Raw genomic sequence first — 13,870 nt, 5'->3', positions numbered from 1 at the left:
CAGGTTCTACGCTATTGTTACTGAACAAACCCGTGTTACCGTGGCTTAACTATGGAGAGACAAGTCACGCCGCTGCCAATGGAGCTCACCACACTTGAAACCCTAACCGAACCGAAACAGACGTCGTTGGCGGGCTACGTTCAGGAGGCCTCGCTCTCAGTAGGACGACTGTCCTTAGTGCCCTAGGTGAAATCCCTCAAGTATCGCTTGAGTATTTCTAGTATGCGACCCTGCCACCCTTGTCTGGGCAGATTGGCATCGCCAAAATCCAGGCTTCGCTCCAAGGGGACCCGAAGGTTTGGGCTCAATTCTCAGGGCGGTGGGCCGGATTCGAGAAGGACCCGAAGAGACCGGGTTTATCTGAGGATGGGGTGTTTAAAGCCCTTTGGAAGGTTTTTGACGCAGTCGTACGCGAGGCTGGCAAAGTCACCAACATCCCACCAACGCTTAGATTTGCATCACGACCTATGTAATCGCCGCTCTCCGATCGGTCAAGTACCACTCGCCTGGACGGGTACCTGCTACTAGTGGATACAAAGAATGTTGACGCACAGGGGGACAACAAGAACAATGCCAAAAACTCTGACCCTGATACTTGGTACGATATTGCCGTCTCGTTTGAGTTCAAAAGGTGCCACGGGGATGACGAGCATAAAGACGTAGGTGACAGCTACACTTCTGTTTGGGCCCCGTGACCTAGTATGATAGGATGACAAGAAGGTAGTATGGAGTCGGCACCGTATCATGCGCAGTGACCCCTGTTGCCGCGCCGTATTTGGTGTTACCAGGTTCACTTGCCGGGGCGGTCACGCTCCTGTGCGGGTCGCTTAATTTCATCACTGTTAGTGGTCACGTCGTGGACTCCGTTGCCGTTCGTTGCTGACCCTCTCAACAGGAGCCAGAGCACGTCATCTACTTCTTCTGTGCCCTCGTGTTTGCAAATGACCACGAGCTCGGATGGGACCGATCCATACAGAGGGCTACTTCTTCGGGATGCTGGGGTGTTTGTATTTTCCACTTGCTTCTTGCTATACAGGTACGATTGGCAACACCGTCGGATCGTGGTTGTGACAAACAAAACTCGTAGTGTTTATTTCTTCGTCGTGTCATTCCTGGTACATCTCAGCAACCATCCGGCAGCCCAGCTGTATTGGGCTATTACCGTCATTGGCCTTGTCGCCTGCTACCTGACTTTGTACACGCTTCTCACAGAGCCTCAAGGAATACACTCTTTACTTCACTGGTTGGGTGTGGCCAGTAAAAATGAGGAGGCTTCACTTCAACCAAGTGAGCGCCTCGCAGGGATTGTAAATGAAGATGATCTTACAACGAGGTGCCTGGCTATGTCATAAGGTATCGCCAATTATTTATGTGTAGGATACTGAAATCGATGCCTTGAAACGTAGGCTGCTTTGAGCTTGTATTCACTGACTTCATCTTGAATAGGATGGCCCGAGTTCGTAACATGGGGCTCCTTCGAATCTACTCAATATGAAACGGGCTGCTTCGTGGTTCCGGAGTTAATATCGAGAAGTTTTTGGAGGAACGACTTTTTGACAGAGACCTCAGGATCTACGACTGGGAAGAGCTGGCCGTGTCACATGCGCCACCATACCCTCTTCCGGGGATCATCACAAGATATCATACCAATTCCCACTGCATTCTGTTGTCCCTGCATACCATTTCCTCAGTTTCGGTCGCCTGCTTAGCATGCGATTGATTGAGCACTTTCTGGGACGGGGATTGTCTCAGCTTATTGCCAAACATCCAATTCACGGTCTTGGTTGACTAGTAATGCCGTACAAGTATCGGAAGAGAGTTACCTCCTGTTCCAGTGGATCGATTTACACGCTGTTAGCCATCCCTACACGGGGGCCAGCAAAAGAGACCCATGCAAGTTTCGGTCATTGCATGTTCGGTAGGATGGGGAAGTTGATTTCCATGGCGTGCAAAGTTAAACATAAATAGGGAAGACTTGTACGTGATACATGATTGCGTAAGTGTGCACATTTAAGCATCCGTTTATATGCTTAGCACTCAAAATACAGATTTGACATCGAAAAACGCGTACAGGGGAAACCAATGAGATAGCGCTCAGTGTCGCACAACACCGACAAGTGACTACCGCGAGCTGACCTATACAATTTCCAGGTTTAGGATTTCGCTGTCCGCAATACTAGCTATATCCTGAATGCGAGCGGTGATCGCACAATTACTGGCAATTCTCTTGTATTCGTTGTGGGGTAGTCTCGTCAATAGAAGTCCGTTGAATGGTTGTTCGAGTTGTTCGAGCAACTCCCACGTAGCGTCGACCTCGCTCTCCGTTTGCGTTTTGACCCATTTTGGATACCAAGGGCGAATGAGAATATATGTTGTGGGATCTTCCCCAAGATGAACCGACAGTGTGACCACTAGGGGCATCAGGTGCGAGACATGAATCTCGTATGTGTAACCTGGAGAGCTGGTGGAATTTTCATTTTCTAGTAGTTTAGCCGCCACGACACGATAGGCAATGGAAGACAGTATGAGCCTACGGTGGACAAATCGCGGGCGTGGTAACTTTGCAAGCGTGTTGTACAATTTCCGTGCACCCTCAAAATTCAGGCTATTGCGTCTGGTAGAGTCGCATCGAATCGACTGTGCGCAGGGCACCATCTGGTACGGTATAAGGTTGGCAGGGAAACAGCTGTGGAATGATGACGCGTCCCCAACCCAATCAAGAACCGAAATGTCTCCTGATTGTGATACGATCTCTGCTAAAAGACGTCCAAGCGCATCTTGCACAGACTCGCCGTAGAAGACTGGTAAGTGGACCTTGAAAATTCCGAAAAGAGAGTAGGCGATATCTTCGGGTCGGGTGGTACGACGGCCAGATGCCCAGCGGAGTCTTGATCGCGCGTCTTCCATACCTGGAGAAAAGTCTCTAAGATGTCGCGCCGCTACTCCCGTTGCCTTTTGGAGCTCTTCAAGTATAGTGGGATCCATTTTGTGGTTTCCAGCTTCAGAGGGCATGATAAGTGACCAGTCCTGCATATAGAACAGCAAGGTGCGTGAAGCCAGTAGTTCCTGAAGAGTCCATCCGCGCTTGAACCAGACACTATTAGCTAGTGAACCGGCGTCGGAGACGTCAGATAGGTACGCAATTGTTAAGGACGACCGATGATACCAAGAAAACATGGATCCTATAGCCTCTTGAAGCTCTGCACTGCTATCTTTAGCGATGCAGCAAGTATCACTCCATGCCCATGAGAAATTGTGTCTGAGTGAGAAAAGACAAAATTGTTGGAGTTTCGCCAGACCCTCCGTCCCCTCCAAGTCATAGATCACTTCGCCTTCAATGTCGCGTAGTAATGGCTCGCGGATCCCCCATCTGTGGGATAGCGTGGTATACTGGAAGAACAATAAAATCCTCTTACGGATCTCCGCTGGAGACGTCAATGAATATAGCTCCAGGTATTCAGAGCTATTCACGAAAATGGATAGTTGCGCATCCCGATCGCATAAGATGCCAGTTTCCGCATGTAGCAGCCGTGGTGGGTTGTTTGCAATGGTCTCGGAGATGGCACTTGTGATCAGTTTCTGGACATCAGAGATATTGCAGTTGGAAGCGTCAGTCACCGCCCTCGCCGCGTGAACTCGGGTGATCCCCTTCCTGACCTTTGATTGGAAGCAGTCCGCGAGACAACCCCGACACAGCGCACGAATTGGGTGACCTGGTGGATTGAGTGCCAGCGCGTCACGTGCGAGCTTAATAGCCTCCTCCAGGTCACTCTTTAAGCGTAGTATCCGGTATCTTTCGTTAAGGGCATTCGCGAGGTGGACAAGAGATCTACAATGATCTGGCAGGGAAGCACGTTCCGCAGTTCGGCGAAGAGCTATGATTTCCTCCAAATCCACAACACCTCTCTCCCTCCTGAAGCGCTTGTAGAGGGAATCGTCCAGCGTGGCGAGGGTCCGTTGTCGCCTTGGATCATCCAGGGGCATAGATTCCCAAGCAGATCGTCTGAGAGTGACAACCTCGTCCAAGTCTGCCTTCCTCTCTTCCTTCTCGAATCGCTCGGAGAGAAGATCAGCGCAAGCGATGACAGCTGAAAGGCGAGCAGGGTCGCTCGCGGGAGTGACGTCCCATGCAAGTCGCCCGAGTACGATTTTGGCGTCCAAACTACTGTTCGTCCTTTCCTCCTTGAAAGTTTCGAAAAGGTGATCCACGAGAATTTTGAGTGCCGCACGGCCATCTGGAAGTTTCGGAAGTATTTCCTTTGATGTGGGTCTTCGAGAGCTGGACATCTCGGTTGTCTATGCAGAAATGGAGATATGGTCATCGGATGAGTTTATCGAGCACTCTGGAGAGGTGTACCTGAGCTTCAACTATATCCTTTAGGAGAAGCAGTGCCGCACTCCATGCTATTTCCGGTTGGCCTTCGAACACTCCAGGGAACACCGATATATGCCATTTGCGGTCAGCATTGCTGTTTGACGACTCCGCCAGTCTTTCCAGCTCCGGCAACCGTTGACCTAGCTTCGCATCCACTGAATTCGCAGTCGGCACTACATAGACGCGGGAAGGAATCATGGATTTGTTAGGAAATCTCGTTGCAAACGTATCGAGATGCCGTTGCATCAGTACGTCATGATCCCTAGGATCCTTGGCGAGTGGGTGGAGAAATAGGATGCCGGAACGACATTTTTTAGTGAACCTGCGGCGGTATTTGAAAACATTCCAATAGAAAGCTCTTGCACTTGCCTCGACTTCAACCAAGAAGTCATAGAGCCTTCAGCATAGAAGTCATTATCTGTATGAAATGATGGCGTGTCGACAACTAGAATACCATTCGTACTGTTCTTGAAGTTGTACCTTGATGCTTTGACCTGCCACCTTACACAGGGATGTCGATTCTCGCCGGCTTGAACAACTCCGTTTTGGGAGAGCGTTTTGGTGAACTACCAATGAATTAGGATATCCGGCTCAATTACGAAATGTCCGCGCTGCATACCCAGCTCTTGCCCGCTCCCGTTGGGCCAACCACACTGAGCACGAGAGCGTTCAAAGGAAGATAAAGAAGATTAGAATCCCACCACTCACAAGATTACAAGGTCATTTTCCGTAACTTCCGGGATTGCAACGGTAGGATTGAAAAAGAGTGATGACAATCGGCGCCAGTAGGATTGATGGCGCATCTCTTGTCGTCGCCTTGCTCTCCGTGCGCTCTGCAGCTGTGTTTCGATGCTCTTGCACTCTACTTTGAGCTGCTGCATTATCGGACTCCGAACTGTCCGCATCCCGGAAACTCCCAAAAGTTGCTTGCGTATTTCTAGTTCTTCCTGGAGGAGCTGCTGGAGTTGCAGGTAGAGAGTGCGACCAGCAAACGTCTCGTATAGGGTCCTTTCTGCATCTACTAGCTCCTGTTGGAGCAAAAGGGCCTCACCTCCCGCTCCTAAGTCCTTGACTATGTCCCACGCGGACTGCTTTGAATTTTCAAATCGCATATGGCGGGCACCTGCGTCAAGTAAGGGCTTCCAGAAGTTCCCTTCTAGTCGTGACACCATGGCCTCTGCAGCACTAGGATCTTTCACCTGGTCCCACATGGTAGACACCAGTCGGACGCGTCCAGCAGCTTTGTCCCCACATATACAGCAAAATATGTCCAGACTTTTACACATTAAACGGTCCATCTGGTGGTTGGCAATTCGATGGGTGTAGATGACTCCCGTGAGAAGAGCACCCCCTCGATATCTGCTCATTGGTTAGCCAGTAACAGGTCATGACCATACATGTCGACTCACTTCCTCTCTAACCAATCAGCAATCATTTGAAGTACATCTCTGGCCGATCTATCAGGGTCGTTGAACCCAGGGGTATCCACAAAGACATATTCTCGGTTATTAGACAGTCTTGCCGCGATTTCCCTGATGCCCTGTGTACGCGACCCGAGCCCATGTGTTCCTTCTGCTCCTTCGCCTCTCATAAGTCTGTTGATAAACTGCGCATATTTAACCGACGACGGAAATGTAGAGATTCCTGGACTTACATTGCTTCGCCCGGATCCCTCATGTCCCATGACTCTAAGGCAGATTGAAGTTGTGAATGTTGAATAACGTTCATAAAAACAAAGAACATACACAACAATTGCAGGCTTGGATATCATTCTGCGTGTGTGGGAGGGATTTCAACAGGAACAACCCTATATCATCCTCAAGAACCGGACACGTGTGCGTCCACCGGTCCGCATGTTTCCAAGGACTATTCGAACGTGCGCCCACTAATGACGTTACCTTCTGATATCGGGAATCAGTGCAGTTGTGTATGTACTCGATTCCGAAAAACCGGGTCCTGCCCTGTTTGCGGAACAAGGGTGATCACTGCCCTCCAATACGTTGCATACCTCGTGTTGTGCGTCGCGAGGCATGTCAAGTACCTCGTTGTAATCAGTGGCGTCTGTCTTTGTATTCTTGATGAGTCTCGGTTGAATGTAAATCTCATCGTCCGTTACGCACAGAGAAGAAAGACGGCTTGTTCTCTCTTGCTTTCCTCCCCCCCAAAGGACATGGGACGCCGCCGAGAAGTAGCAAGGACGAGGATGACCATGCTCAAAGAGTTTTTGCTTTCCACACGGAGTGCTGGCTGTTACTAACCACGTTCAAGTTCCCATCCGGGTAATCATCGTGTGAGTGTCCTGCCTTGTGGTGCTATGCCAAATGCAGTGCAGTGTTGAGCCCCAGCCCCGCCTTCTTCCAGCATTCTCCTGCGTTTCCTCATGTCTCCGTCGCAGGTAAACCCACCTGTTCTTCACGCACTCCTTCAGCTAATAGTGGATTAGGGTCGCTCTCTATCTCACTCTCCAATAAGGCGTGGGGTTGAAGTGGAGGGGGAGGCCTCCACATTTGCGGCTGCCAGCATCGTTTCAGCTCCTTTGGGCAATCCACCTGAATGCGAGCCGTACGAGGATGATCGTCGCACACCGCTGAGAAGAAATTGGAATGTCAACACCTGGCTGGACAGGCTCCACTTGTTTCCCAGCGCCCGTCGAGATGGCACTACTGTTGACCACGAAAGCAGACTTGACAAAGCGAGCGAGGCAATACCGCCCCCTACATCGCCCACTGAAGAAGTTACGATTACCCCAGACGATATCGTCATTGCGTGCGTCCGTGTAGCTCACTTATGGATCCTGGACCTTAGTAATCAAAAACAGTGTCATGGGCCCTACTGACTCGGGGAAGACCACAGTAAGCATCCCGCACATCTGTAAACATTCTTCTAAATGAATGTACCTAGTTTATCGACCGCGCAGTCGGGAGACCCGATGTGGGCCACGGATCGACTTCCTGCACAAAGGAAGTGCGCCCTGTCCGATATCCTCACCCCGATGGCGTTCGCAACGTCGTTTTGATTGATACACCAGGGTGCAATAATTCATTCATGACAGATTTCGAGGTTCTTTGGAAAATTGCAGAGTGGTTGAATGCGACGTGAGTAGCTTACCTGGTTTTAAGCGATTCCGACACTGATACCGATTCAGCTACAGCAGAAAGATCAAACTGAATGGCATCCTATATTTCCATCGGATTTTAGACAACAGAATTGAAGAAGCACCGTCAAGGAACTACAAAATCTTCAAAGAACTTTGTGGCAAAGATAACTACAAGAATGTCATATTCGTTACCACGATGTGGGATCAAGTATGGGAAGAGATTGGCTCCGAGCGCGAACAGGATCTACAGTCTGACTTCTGGCGGGAGATGATCAGCTTAGGATCAACCACTCGCCGCTTCGAAGGGACCACCGAATCTGCTCGAGATATAATTGATGCAGTTTCATTCTCACGGCTGGCTGAGCGTCGCCCGCTTCAAATCCAACGGGAAATGGTAGATAAACACCTACCACTTGATAAAACATCTGCCGGAAAAATGGTTTCCAGGCTTCTCAGCCTCAGGCTCGGCTCCGATGGGATTTTGGCACGGATTAGAAAGGCTACGGGGAGGCCGAATTATCGGACGACGAGAATCACGGTCACCCTAAGCGATGATGATCTCACCGACACTCAGCCCGTTGGGACGGGAATGAGCAGTTCTGGAATTTGCAGCGTGGAAGGCTACCAGGGTGCTTTGGGTCGGGTAATACCTGCTTTGCAGGCATCGGAACTTGTCCATACCCACTACCTCAAGGATGCGATCGCTCCGTGTCTTAACATCGCTCTGTCCATTGAGGTCAGTGTGTCGGTGGCGTGGTGTTGAAGAGATTCGATGACCATTTTACTAAAGACCATGGCGGGAACGCACCACGCATTTTTCCAAGTTCTAGAAACCGCCACGCTACTGATCAATGCCACATCCGAGCGTGCAAAAGAGGCGAAGTTCTCGTCAGATATACAGGCGGCAGTCAGCGACTTCGCAAAGTAAGAAGAGGATAGATCTCACATTATGATAACTGAAATGCCATGCTAGGGAAATGAACCACGTGCAGGGAATCATCCAGGATCTTGCCGAAAGGACACCCGAAGTTCGACGAGTCCTTCAGTCGACAGATGCCCATATTATTTCTTCCTGCGCGAATTCGATGCGGCTGTTGCGCGAAATCCTTCCAGTACGTGCAACAGCCTACCCATGTTGCTTGCAGCTGATGACTCCCGCAGTCGGCATCTTCCATAAAATACGATCTCCGTAGTGTAGACAATGGTTTGGAGGCCCTGAAACGGGCCTTGATGACTGTTGGTATTCTCTCCTTTTTGTGCCTCGGAGTGGTCATCTGATGACCATTGATTAGGACAATTGCAGTTGTGGCATTCCTGTAGAGCCGGAGCAAACCCATTCACCCTAAATACTGTATTGTAAGCGACTGCGTCAGCCTCTCACTCTCCAGGCAAGGTTTAGGCTATTGCTATGGATCGTATTACTCGTTTGCTGGTTGTGGGTTCTTTTTGTCATTTGCATGTACGGTGTTCATGCACAAGTTCATTTTTGTGTCCCTAGTTGTGCTGTACAACGTGACTCTCCCCCTTCCCATTCCATGCTACATGTTATGCGGTTCAAATGATCGTCTTTTGTAGATTCGTACTCTGGTCCACCTTTTTTGCCTCACACCTCACAAGTATACCTCCTCGTAGACACTAGCCGCTGTAAAAGTCTGTCTGTTTCGAAATGTAAAACAAAAACATTCCTAACATGTATATGTATGCTACAGATGTAATGTGTACAAGATATCAAAGACTGTCGAACTGAAAGCCTTGAATCCAGAGTCACTAGCGCGACTTCACGTTTCGAGAAGACAATCGGGTATCTATCACAAACTGTTGTTGGTATTTGGTAGGATGGAAGAGAAGCCCAAAGGCTCACAGCACGTGGATCTACCATGAAATTCCTGATGCATCAGGAGGATCGCAAGTAATTGGGCGATCACCACTCGCATTCAGGACATGGCTAGTATTGCGGACAGCGAAATCCTAAACCTGGAAATTGTATAGGTCAGCTCGCGGTAGTCACCTGTTGGTGTCTCGCGACATTATTCCACCTTCCTTCTGGCTGTCCACGCGTTCTGTCGAAGCAGGGCTGCTATCTGTGTCGTCCCCGTTTCTGCTGCTGGACGATCGAGTTCCAAAATGACAAGTGGTACCGCAATAAATGTAGACTTGTCGAGGAGCATCGATTGGTGATGATAAATAACTTTGGTAGGCGAAGAAGGATCCGCAAAAGCACCTCAGGGACCAACATGATGATATGAAAACCGCGGCGTAGGCGCCAACTTTGCGCGACCCTCTTCGAACCCGCGCCCACGGATAACGATATGCCTCCACCAATCACTATCCCAAACCGAGGCTTGGGGCTGTTGTACATGTACTCGATCCTGCAAAGCCCGATAGTTTGCTTGCGGAGCAAGGACGGCCACTGCCTTTCAATACGTTCCATACCTGGTGTCGTGTGTTCGATACATGTCACAAACCTCGTGATGCGGCGCTTTCCTTCGTATTCTCGGTCTGGGTACATATCTGTTGGAGGTAAATAGTCTTTCACGCACCTTCAGTTAAAAGATGACTCGTTCTCTGTCACTTGAGCCCGTAAAGGACTTGTGGTATCGCCAAGAAGTGGAAAGGACAAGGATGTCCAATCGAAAAGTGATCCACGTGTCCGATCTGGGTGGTCGATTAGTCTTTGCGAGTGACCTACTAACGACGCTATGCCAAATGCAGTGCAGTGCATGTTCAAGCCCAAACCCTGGCCTTGCCTTCTTGTAGCATCCCCCTGCGTTTCCTCATGTCTCCGTCACAGGTAAACCACTTCTTCACGCACCCCCTCAGTTAATAGCGGAAATAGGCTTGCTCTCTATCTCGCTCTCCAATGAGGAGTGGGGTCGACGAAGTCGAAGGGGAGTCTTTCCGGTTTGCGGCGGTTTCGAGTCCTTTGGACAATACAGTTAATTGCGAGGCGTACGAGAATGACCGTCGAACATCACTGCCAAAGAGTAATTGGAATGTCAACACCTGGCTGGACAGGCTTCACCTGCATCCCAACACCCGACCAGATGACACCACTGCCAACCTCGAAAGCAGGTTGGGCAAAGCGAGTGAGCAAATAACGCCCACAACATCGCAGACTGAAGAGGCTGTGATTAGCGCGGACGATATCATTATTGCCCTACGTCAGTATAGCTCACTTGTGGATCCTAGACCTTAGTGATCATCGGCAGTGTCATGGGTCCCACCGCCTCGGGGAAGACCACAGTGAATACCACACATGTTCCTACGGATTCTCCTCGATTAATGTGCCTAGTTTATTGATCGAGCGGTTGGAAGACCTGATGTGGGTTGTGGATCAACTTCTTGTGCGAAGGAAGTGCGTCCTATCCGATATCTCCACTCCGATGGCGCTCGCATCATTGTTTCGGTTGATACACCGGGGTACGATGATACATTGATGACAGATTTCCAGGTTCTTGGGACAATCGCACAGTGGTTGAATGCGGTGTAAGTAGCTTGCTTGGCCTCAAGCGATTCCAATTCTGATAACGTTTTAGCTACAACAAAAACATTAAGTTAAGCGTTATCCTGTATTTCCATCGGATTTCCGACCACAGAATCAGTGCATGTATTATCACTTCCTCTCCTCATAGACCCGGTAGCCACTTCTTGTCATGATCCAGAGATGTAAAATAAAAGCATCCATGTGTTGCGTATACTACATGTTACATAGCTTGTACTTTTGTCTCCCTACAGACGAAATACCGAGGAGTGTCAAGCCACAAGTTTTCTACCGTCTGGCCAGGCCCGAGCACTGCACACATAGTAATCCGGAGTCACCAGCCAATGTAAGTGCACGCACACTGATCAAACAAACGGCCATAGGAAACCCTTCGCTATTGCTAGTTGGTCATTCACTGCGGAAATGGGTTTTTAATCAGGTCCGGAGATAGTCGGGTCAATGACAATAACCGTTGTATATCCCGAGGGTAGCTACTCCTAATAATATGTCTGAATATAGTGCCGAAGTGTTCTCGTCTCGGAGCATAATCTGGTCGGATTTGCATGCCTATCACCATGACGATTTTTACCTTCGCAACAATAATCAGATCAGATTCAAATGTGACTATGAGCTATGTACACTGAGTTAAATCGTATAAATGCAATTGATCCTCCCGCCTTCAGTCATGTTTTTCAGGATAACCAGATCAGATTATATTCAATGAGTGCCTAGTACAACATGTGCTTCCAAAATGCCTACCCAGCACCCCCAGCCGTGCAAAAAAATCGCCCATGTTTGCTTGCTCTCCTTGGTGAATGGCAGGATATGATGCATTCACAGAGGCTCACAGGTGGTGCCCCACCGCTGACGCCTGGGTCCCAGTTGATGAGCCAGGAGGGAACTCATCACAATTGTCACATACCACAGACCCAGACACACATGACGCCCTCCAGCTCCTTGCACCTTCAACACCAAAGACTTCCGAGTGGTGGAGCGATACCTGGATCCCAGTCATTGAGCCAGAATATTAATAGCATCACATGTGGACATCACGTACCACAGATGAACATGGCGCCCTCAAACACCCTGCAGGGCACTCACCTCCCTTCTGTGCCAGGCCTAGATGATCCATTTGGCCCTGGCCCTGCTCAGTGAAGAGACCATGGTGGACCATCAGTCAGTCACTACTAATCGTTGTTGTCAGTCAATCAACTCACCCTATCTGCCAAGCTCTTGTCACCCGAGTTCTCCTTTGATATGATGGAGCTGACCGGTGCTGTCGATTCGCAGGGATCGCAGGACAAGGTATCCTATCCACACCGAGGAAACCAACCAAGCCAACATCTTGGCTTCACTCCTTACCATGGGGGTGTCAACAGTCGTGACGAAACGTCCTTCTTGTATGCTGGAAGACCTTCCCATAGTCAGTCGAATGGCAGAGGACATAGTGAGACGCCAATGGAAGACTATCAGACTTTATATTCAGCATCCTGCTCTCGAACTGGATCTTACCAAGGAGACCAGCTTAGCTTGCATGCTATGGTTGCACAGCTCATGGCTCATGTCAAACACCTCAGCGAGGCCAACACCAGCATGGAAGAACAGCTTACCAGCATCAGGGAGGCAACTGAATCTCTCGTTTTGTGCCTTGAAACTGTCGAGCAAATGCTTAGAGAACTGCAGGAGAAATGTGTGGATCAACAGAAGCATACTTCATCAAGAACAAATTCAAATGACCATTCTGTTCTCAAGGTACATTACGCTATCATTCAGTATTGGAGTGCACACTCACCAGGCACCAGTCTATTATCCAGCCGCTCTTCTCTCACATGTGTGGAATCGAGTGTGAAGGGACAAAAAGAAACCGTGTCGCAGCCCTTGCTGCTATCAAACCACTTGAGAACGACGAACCTTTCATATTGACAAGTGACAGCACATGTCTTTGGCGCCCCAACTGGCTCGGCAACGTAGATGACAAACTGAATGACATGTTCATTAAAGAAGTCACCGAGCATGTCTTTAATAATGAAAAGGTATCATCTGGTAGCATGTGAATAATATGAGAATTGCAAGCGCTCACCCAACATGCAATAGAGCCAGAGGGAACAGCTCCAATTAAAAACCATACCCAACAAGTCTTTCGACCTCCAAATAATGAAAGATTGTGTGAAAACATACTTCTGCATGATCCACAAAAGGGTAAAAGAGGAAATGAGCGATCAAGGTGCACACAGGACTAAGGAGAGGCTGGGACAGAATTGTCAGCGAGCTCGGCATGTTACGGTACTCGAACTCTCACAGATATCACGCCCAAGTGTGCCTGACATACTGGTAGGTTGCAACAGCTAGACGCAAGGCAGCGTCACAGTACGAAGCGGAAACTGGACATCAGGGCGCAGAAGCCCTCATCCTTACTGACCTCAGATCTGATATTATCAGCTGCAACAACGACGAGGTTAGCGACGACACGCTCCAGCAAAGGAAGGATGCAGAGGTTGGGCAATCTGCAAACTGGGTTGTAGGTCTGGCTTGGCGCTCAGTCGATGTAAGTTAAATTCATATCTGAGCGGCAAAGGTGACTCACAAATCCGGCCATATTAGTATGTTGCATTTCTGCGCTATCTCAGCATGCATGCCACGAAGCAGTGGCAAGATGTAACTGAGGACCTGAACGTGAATACTAGCAATATGAATCAGGAACCACAGCGTAAATGTTGCAAAACCACGAAGAAGGTGCACAAATGGGTCTTTGACGTCGCCCCAAAGCATTTGAGTCGTGACATGCCACCGGCAAAGGCCATGGTCTTCAGGGTGATGGTAGATGAGAGGTGGTTAGATGAACACCCAGGAATGGTGGTGCACGAGGGCATCAGCTGGCTAAAAGGCTTCTATTCTCGCGTCAACCAAGAAGAGCTTT

At 49.4% G+C, this 13,870-nt stretch overlaps 5 protein-coding genes across 5 annotated transcripts; 3 read left to right on the top strand and 2 right to left on the bottom strand.

Annotated features, from left to right (window-relative positions):
- Positions 1 to 51: 51 nt before the first annotated feature.
- On the top strand, positions 52 to 1,071 carry F5J12DRAFT_784960 (uncharacterized protein; the record flags this gene model as incomplete). Its single annotated transcript, XM_051743140.1, has 6 exons — positions 52 to 159; positions 222 to 469; positions 497 to 663; positions 789 to 841; positions 896 to 1,007; positions 1,037 to 1,071. 6 exons carry the CDS (start codon positions 52 to 54, stop codon positions 1,069 to 1,071), a joined length of 723 nt encoding a protein of 240 aa, XP_051597232.1.
- Positions 1,072 to 2,052: 981 nt separating this feature from the next.
- On the bottom strand, positions 2,053 to 4,923 carry F5J12DRAFT_324940 (uncharacterized protein). The gene is made up of 3 exons (XM_051738906.1): positions 4,745 to 4,923; positions 4,358 to 4,697; positions 2,053 to 4,296 (listed from the first exon to the last, which is right to left on the bottom strand). Exons 1-3 carry the CDS (start codon positions 4,765 to 4,767, stop codon positions 2,137 to 2,139), a joined length of 2,523 nt encoding a protein of 840 aa, XP_051597231.1. The 5' UTR covers positions 4,768 to 4,923; the 3' UTR covers positions 2,053 to 2,136.
- A 156-nt stretch (positions 4,924 to 5,079) lies between these two features.
- On the bottom strand, positions 5,080 to 5,966 carry F5J12DRAFT_724987 (uncharacterized protein; the record flags this gene model as incomplete). Its single annotated transcript, XM_051741580.1, has 2 exons — positions 5,080 to 5,734; positions 5,785 to 5,966. The coding sequence occupies 2 exons, from the start codon at positions 5,964 to 5,966 to the stop codon at positions 5,080 to 5,082; spliced, it is 837 nt and encodes a 278-aa protein (XP_051597230.1).
- Positions 5,967 to 6,837: 871 nt separating this feature from the next.
- Positions 6,838 to 9,178, top strand: F5J12DRAFT_850045 (uncharacterized protein). Its single transcript, XM_051746495.1, has 8 exons — positions 6,838 to 7,141; positions 7,194 to 7,227; positions 7,277 to 7,470; positions 7,521 to 8,208; positions 8,263 to 8,396; positions 8,446 to 8,584; positions 8,634 to 8,708; positions 8,765 to 9,178. Exons 2-8 carry the CDS (start codon positions 7,198 to 7,200, stop codon positions 8,816 to 8,818), a joined length of 1,314 nt encoding a protein of 437 aa, XP_051597229.1. The 5' UTR covers positions 6,838 to 7,141; positions 7,194 to 7,197; the 3' UTR covers positions 8,819 to 9,178.
- A 1,610-nt stretch (positions 9,179 to 10,788) lies between these two features.
- Positions 10,789 to 11,170, top strand: F5J12DRAFT_324504 (uncharacterized protein). Its single transcript, XM_051738903.1, has 2 exons — positions 10,789 to 10,958; positions 11,009 to 11,170. Exons 1-2 carry the CDS (start codon positions 10,909 to 10,911, stop codon positions 11,127 to 11,129), a joined length of 171 nt encoding a protein of 56 aa, XP_051597228.1. The 5' UTR covers positions 10,789 to 10,908; the 3' UTR covers positions 11,130 to 11,170.
- Positions 11,171 to 13,870: the final 2,700 nt, after the last annotated feature.

The sequence above is a fragment of the Pisolithus orientalis genome (genome assembly GCF_024613125.1).
Source record: "Pisolithus orientalis strain OTSU chromosome Unknown F5J12scaffold_31, whole genome shotgun sequence".
Classification (NCBI taxonomy): domain Eukaryota; kingdom Fungi; phylum Basidiomycota; class Agaricomycetes; order Boletales; family Pisolithaceae; genus Pisolithus; species Pisolithus orientalis.
This window is presented reverse-complemented; position numbering and strand designations above follow the sequence as displayed.